This window comes from Felis catus, chromosome A1 (assembly GCF_018350175.1).
Source record: "Felis catus isolate Fca126 chromosome A1, F.catus_Fca126_mat1.0, whole genome shotgun sequence".
Classification (NCBI taxonomy): Eukaryota; Metazoa; Chordata; class Mammalia; order Carnivora; family Felidae; genus Felis; species Felis catus.
In genome coordinates, this window is record NC_058368.1 from 207,532,552 (window position 1) to 207,540,195 (window position 7,644).

Below are 7,644 nucleotides of genomic sequence, written 5' to 3' on the forward strand. Positions count from 1 at the left end.
TTAATGGGGTACCTCTGTATCTTCCACTGGCTTGTTTTACTCTCAGCCATTAGCTCTTCAAATATTGCTTCTTAAATATTCTCTCCTTCTGGGACTCAAATTATATGGATCTTTTCTCTTCTCCCCCTATCCATTTTTACTATTATTACTTTAGAGAGAGAGTGGGAGAGATATAGAGCTCCAGCATGGAGCCCAATGCAGGGCTGGATCCCACGATCCTGGGATCATGACCTGAGTCAGAATCAAGAGTCAGATGCTTAACTGACTGAGCCACCCAGTCACCCTGTCTTTTATGTTTCCTACCTTCTTTCTGTATTTCCCAATCTTTTATCACTTTATGCTTCATTGTCAGTATTTTCTCCTTACCTATATTCTAATTCATTAATTTTGCTTCTGTTGTATCACGGCTTCTATTTAACCAGTCCATAAACTGGCATATTAATGTCAACTTTTTTTTTTTTAACATTTATTCATTTTTGAGAGACAGAGAGAGACAGAGCGTGAGTGTGGAGGGGCAGAGAGAGAGGGAGACACAGGATCTGAAGCAGGCTCCAGGCTCTGAGCTGTCAACACAGAGCACGGTGGGGGGCTTGAACTCACAAACCATGAGATCATGACCTGAGCAGAAGTCAGAAGCTTAATCGACTGAGCCACCCAGGCACCCCCAAAATGTTTATTTATTTGTTTTGAGACAGAGAGAGAGCAGGGGTGGGGAGAGACAAGAGAGAGAGGGAGACAGAATCCAAAGCAGGCTCCAGGCTCTGAGCTGTCAGCACAGAGCCCGATGTAGGGCTTGAACCCACGAACCTCAAAATGGTGACCTGAGCTGAGCTTAACTGACTGAGCCACCCAGGTGCCGCTAATATCAACTTATAATATCTTTATTTGTTTATTTTTCCCAAGTCCTCAAATCTTGTCATCCTCACAGCTCTGCTTTAGCTTCTAGGGTTTCTACTGGTTCTTGTTCATGTCACCTTGTTTCCTTGTGTACCTAGTTATTTTTATTAGGGGCTGAATATTACACTTTAAAAATTCTTCTAGGAGTAGCGTGAGGCCTTGGAATGATTTTCTTTTCTTCCAAAGAAAATATATGTTTACATCTGGAAAGCTTCTGGGGTTACAATGATTCAAGATTTTTTTAATGCGAACCAGACTGCAGTCTCTGCAAGGCCACCCACTTCTGGCTCCCTCTCACTTCCAGGACTGTAGGGCTTTGGGTCCCAACCCAAAGCATGGCTTCTTTTCCTTTGCTGTCCCTGAATACCAACCTTTCCCCCCACCCCCACCAGCCCAGGGATGTGCTCCTTTACCTCAGTTCCTCTGCAGCCTGTTCCCAAATTAGGCAAATGTGTCAAAAGGGGACTGTGGCCCAAAAATACTAGGCTCACCTCCCTGAATTTCCACCTCCTCCCAGAACGTAGCCGAATATGTATTACCTCATTAACTCTCCAGGGCCTTCAAGCAGGTTTTTAATTTTGGTTTTATTTGTCATTGCCCTCAGAGAAAAAAAGCTCAGTTGACATTATTCAATCCATCATTACCCACATGTAGTATTTTTGTTTTAATCTCTTTCTTGAGTCTTTGGATTCCAGTTCCTTTTAAATTTGTAGCCTCCTGTTTCAAAGTGCTATGCCACCCAAGGACCTCAGTTTCTAATGATTTATTTACTCAAACAAGTCTTTGAGTCACACAACTGAATTTGCTGATATAGACACCTTCTACATATGTTGTGACTTTTCCACCATAAGAATTTTGTTGTTGTTGTTGCTGTTGTTGTTGTTGTTGTTTGAGAGAGAGAGCTAGCGAGTGGGGGAGAGGGGCAGAGGCAGAGAAAGAGAGAATCACAAGCAGGTTCCAGGCTCAGCACAGAGCCTGATACAGGTCTCAATCCCAGGACCCTGGGATGCTCAACTGAGTGAGCCACCCAGGCACCCCTCCACCATAGCGACATTTCAAATTCTGTATGACTGGAATGGTCTTCTTTCTGTCCCAGCACCCTCAAATCTCAGAGGAAGGGTCATTTTCTCAGGAAAGCCCTTCCAAGCTTCCTCGATTCAGTTGTAGCAACTATGTATTTGACCCCAGGAATTTATGCAGAAGAAACCATATTACTTCATTTTCTTTAATTCTAATTAAATTTGGTATTGAGATTCCATCCCTTCCTACTGCTGGAAAATTTATCCTTTAATCATTTGTTGGATGGGGTTCAGGGAGGTCTTACTGCCCAGATCAATACAAGAACCCTGATGCTCCAGTTGGGGAACTGGGAATATATGTATATATTTAATCCACGGTGGTCACCCTAATAACCTCATTGTTCAAACTCACATGTTCCCTTGAAGTCAAGTGGTTCCAAGCCTTCTATGCCAAGATTGTACATGGGAGTCCCTGGCAAAACTGGATCCCTAGTCCTTGATATGGACCTGCCTTCTCTAGGGACTCTCTGTTTTTCCTCAAATAGCTGCCAGAGATCCAGTTTATGGTTTCTTGTCCCCTGAGGGACGTACTAAGTCAGGAGGAATCTCCTGCCTCAGTGGCATTCTTCTCACACCCTTTCTCCCAGTAAAAATTCCTCAGTGGGTTCAGGCTTTTATGGGTGGGGGAAAGCCAACAAAGAATTTGCCTTCAGGGGCTTTCTGATCTTGGCCTTGCACACAAAGCCCCAGTTTGACAAGAGACACTGGCTACCTGTTGGAAGCGAGGAGGAGGGGAAAAGGCAGCATAAACAATTCACAAAATAATGTCAGTATGTTATCCTGAGAAAAGTTTAAGTCCATGATTGTCCATTTTTAAAACACATATACCCATCCCGTATAGTACCTATCATGGTTTCCGTTTTATCTGTGTGATTATTTTGATATCAGTCTTCTTGCTTGCATAATGTGACCTCCTTACCTCCATAATGATCACAGAGATCATGCCTAGCTTTGATCACTCCTATAGTCCATCAGCAAACATCATACCTGCCAATAATAATCATTCAATAAGCCTTTGTTGAGGGGCACCTGGGTGGCTCAGTCGGTTAAGCGTCCGACTTCGGCTCAGGTCAGGATCTCACGGTCTGTGAGTTCGAGCCCCGCGTTAGGCTCTGTGCTGACAGCTTGCAGCCTGGAACCTGCTTCGGATTCTGTGTCTCTCTCTCTCTGACCCTCCCTCATTCATGCTCTGTCTCTCTCTGTCTCAAAAATAAATAAACATTAAAAAAAAAAAACCAACCTTTGTTGAATTAATGAATGGACAAATAATTCAGTGAATGGTACTGCACAAGCTCCATCAGTAGAAAAAGTTCTAAAATTAAATATTTTGCTTTCTTGTAGCTGTCTCCTATATATAATCTGGTTCCAGTGAAAATAAAAGATGCACACCTAAAGAAACAGAATTTAGAAAGAGCCCTTGAAGATTATATCACTGAATTCAATGTGAGGAAATGCAACCCATGCCAACATGGAGGTACTGTGATCCTGCTGGATGGAGAATGTCTGTGTACCTGCCCAATGGCATTTACAGGAATTGCCTGTGAAACCAGAAAAAACCCAAAAACTTCTCAAGGTGAGAGCAACTTATTTTATATCACTAGGGACAAAACTCTGCATTTTGAGGTTACTTAATTTGAAAATTAGGTCTTAAACTAACGTGTATTAAACGTCTAGGCTATCCATGTAAACAGAGGATAAATAGTGAACACATAAAATGGACAAAGCAGACTTTATAGGTCTTTTAGCATGCAATTTTACATCTTCTACCTCTACATTTAAACAGAATTATTATTTTTTTAACTGTAATGATTGGCGCTTGAACAACATGAGTTTGAACTGAATGAGCCCACTTATTGGGCTCAATTGTGGATATTTTACAGTATAGTACTATACATATATTTTCTCTTCCTTACAACTTTCTTAATAAAATTTTCTTTTCCCTAGCTTACTTTATTGTAATGATACCCTATATAACACATATAACATACAAGTGTGTATTAATCAACTCTTTATGTTATTGGTAAAGCTTCTGGTCAACAGTAAGCTCTTAGTAGTTAAGTTTTGGGAGAGTCAAAAGTTATACATAGATTTTCAACTGTGTGGGGCATCAGTACCCCTAACCTTTGTTAGCATTGTTCAAGGGTCAACTGTAATTTTTTTAAGCAAGTAAGCAAAATTCCTAATCTCTCTAAAATCTTTTAATATTTTTCAATGAAGGTTTCTTCACATGTTCTTATAAATACCCTTGCATAAGATGCACCTCAAAGTTGAATACCCAAGACCTATGTCTTTTAGGTTTGCTTTTTCGGATTGCAAGAAACAGATACAGACAATACAATCGCCTCCACAATTACAGTTCGTGTTTATGAAGATCTGAAATATAATTTATCACTGTTAAAGATACAAAACCCTGTCAAGATATTCAAAAATTGCTGTAGCAACCTAATTATCTTGTTGTTAATACTGTAATAACACTGCCATTTTCATGACTCTGTTTCTCTCTCTCTTTATCACCTCTGCTTCTACTGCTTCTATCTTTTCTCAGTGCCTTCTGCATTCAAAATTTCCTAAGACTCTATGGAGGATGTCATGGTACACAGCCCGGGTCTGCCTTCAGGATCAAGCACCCATCCCCCCACCTCCTATGAGTGTAACCTGCTGACATTTCACAGCTGAGTCTCTCTTCAGGAATTGCCCTGTAACAAGGGAGTGGTGCCCAAGATTATGCTCCCAATCTGAAAGAAGCCCATATCTGATAATTGGTCAATGTGGTTGGTATCTGATGGGCCGTCCCTCTTGCGTCAATTGGGACAGCTCTGGAGCACTATTCAGCTTTGGAGTTTCTTGTATGATTTGCTGAAGCCTCTGTTGCAAGAGCATTACAGTTGAACTTCCCCTTATTCCCAATTGTGCTCCCCATACTCCTAACATATTTTCCCCCCAAAACACATGCTAATAAATCTATTGCATACAAACTCAGATGCTCAGAGTCTCTTTCCAAGGAAATGCTATCTGCTACAAAATCTGGTTGGGTCAATTGAATATTATTCCATTATCCAATACATAGTGTTCCGAACAGGAGGAATTTCTAATGATAGCATAAGCTCCTGGCCTTCCTTATGTCTGTTCTATATATAGCAGACTTTTGCCAAGACACTGACTTTTGTTTCAAACATATATGGACACAGTAGCAGGGTCAATTATCTAAAACAAGGTTTTTATATGTTTGCTTTAATTAAAAGCAAAAACTAGACTGTGGGCACAGAAGGTGCTTGGGACTCATGGACTCACAGTAAGATACACTTGTAAAAGACTAACCAAAGACTTGAATTTGGGGAAGGTGTTCAGGAACTATTTGGTATTATTATTATTGATGCTCATCTCTACATCTTTTTCTTAATATGCAAGCAAATAAGAAACACACACACACACCTTCCTTCTCGATTTGTGTTCTTAACCCAATGGTAGTAAAGTATATACATTGATCCATGTCTGGTTTCATCACTTAAAATATATCTTAGAGATGTTTCCTTATTGTTTATTATTATTATTGTTATTATTACTTATTCATTTTTATTTAAGCTAAAAAAAACAGATCACCAGTTTCTCCCATTCCACCCCCACCTCCACCTCTCACAACCGCCAATCTGTTCTCTGTATCTATGAGTTTGGTGTTTTGTTTTTCTGTTTCTTTAGATTCCACGTATAAGAGATTATATAGCACTTCTCTTTCTCTGTATGACTTATTTCATTTGCCACGATGCCCTCAAGGTGCATAAATGTTGTTCTTTTTTATGGCTGAATAATATTCCATTGCATATATATATACCACAGTTTCTTTATCCATTTATCCATTGATGGACACTTAAGTTGCTTCCATGTCTTGGCTATTATAAATAGGGCTGCAATAAACATAGGGGTGCATATATCTTTTTGATTTAGTGTTTTCATTTTCTTCAGATAAATAACCAGAAGATAAATAACCAGAAGATCCACCAGAATTGGTGGATCATATAGTAGTTCTATTTTTAATTTTTTTAGGAAACTCCGTAACATTTTCCATAGTAGCTGCACCAATTTACATTCCCACCAGTAGTGTGCGTGGGTTTACTAACACTTGTTATCTCTTGTCACATCTTCACGAACACTTATTGGTTTTTTATCTTTTTGATAATAGCCATTCAAACAGGTGTGAAGTGATATCTCCCTGTGGTGGCGATTTGCATTGATATTAAGCATCCTTCATGTTCCTATTGGCCATCTGTATGTCTTTTTTGGAGAAATGTCTATTCAGATCTTCTTCTGCCCATTCCTTAATCAAGTTATTATTATTATTATTATTATTATTATTATTATTATTATTATTATTTGCTATTGAGTAGCATGAGCTCTTTATGAATTTTGGATATTAGCCCCTTATCAGATATATGGTTTGCAAATATTTTCTCCCATTCAGTAGGTTGCCTTTCCATTTTGTTGATTTCCTTTGCTGTGCAGAAGCTTTTTAGTTTGCTGTAGTCCCACTTGTTTTTTGCATTTTGTGTTTTGTTTTTGTTTTTCTGTTTGTTTTTTGTTTTTGTTTTTTAGCTTTTGATGCTTTTGCTTTTTGTGTTAGATTCAAAGAGTCACTGCCAAGACCCATGTCGAGGAGTTTCCTATGTTTTCTTCTAAGAGCTTTATGGTTACAGATCTCACCTTCAAGACCTCAATCCATTTTGAATTAATTAATCCTACCCTATTGGATTATTTTCATACTTTTATCTCTTTGAAGATGTTAAACATGTTCATTTGGGAGTCTTTCTCTAGTTGCTCGAGAAAATATAATTTCTGCACTGCAATTTTTTGCCTATTGAGTGTACTAATTCATCCTCATGGCATTTTTTTCTGACTTGTGTACTTAGTAATTTTTTTATTACAGGCTTAATCCTCAGTGGAAATTGTTTCCTGTGGGAATCCTGTTACTCTGGGTAGTCTTAAGGTTCACTTGTTTTTTATGAAGTCCTGTTGTTTTCATTTATTTTGTACCAGTTTTTTATGTAAGTTTCTTCATTCAGTTTCCATATTTTGTGTTTAATGGATAATGAAGATCAAGTTCCCTTCCCCTACATACATGATAGTTCTAAGGACACTAGTGTCTTCTGGTTGACTTTTCATACCTGACCCAGGATGGTCCACCAGTTCCTAGATGAGACACTAGATCATGGTGCAGTCTTTCTTGCTGAATCTTTCTCTCAAGAAAGCTCTTCCAGGCAACCCATTTCCTACAAAATGTTCAGTTCCAGCATCCCATTTAAATTGGGATCGAAAACCTTAAACATCACCTTTTTTTTTAATTTAATTTTTTTTATTTTTTTTAAATTTACATCCAAATTAGTTAGCATATAAGGCAACAATGATTTCAGGAGTAGATTCCTTAATGCCCCTTACCCATTTAGCCCATCCCCCCTCCCACAACCCCTCCAGTAACCCTCTGTTCTTCTGTCGGTTGCCTTTTAGTTTTGCTGATTGTTTCCTTTGCTGTGCAGAAGCTTTTTATTTTGATGAGGTCCCAGTAGTTCATTTTTGCTTTTGTTTCCCTTGCCTCCAGAGATGTGTTGGGTAAGAAGTTGCTGCAGGCGAGGTCAAAGAGGTTTTTGCCGGCTTTCTCCTCGAGGATTTTGATGGCTTC

The 7,644-nt window shown here is 39.1% G+C and overlaps 1 protein-coding gene across 1 annotated transcript in view; it reads left to right on the forward strand.

The window, feature by feature from the left end:
• C9 (complement C9) overlaps positions 1-4,955 on the forward strand; it is a 53,437-nt gene extending 48,482 nt beyond the window's left edge. The window contains exons 10-11 of the mRNA XM_019811604.2: positions 3,318-3,549; positions 4,522-4,955. Of these exons, the coding sequence (XP_019667163.2) occupies positions 3,318-3,549; positions 4,522-4,547 (258 nt within the window). The 3' untranslated portion in view covers positions 4,548-4,955. The remainder of the gene's footprint in view (positions 1-3,317; positions 3,550-4,521) is intronic.
• The last annotated feature ends 2,689 nt before the right edge of the window (positions 4,956-7,644 follow it).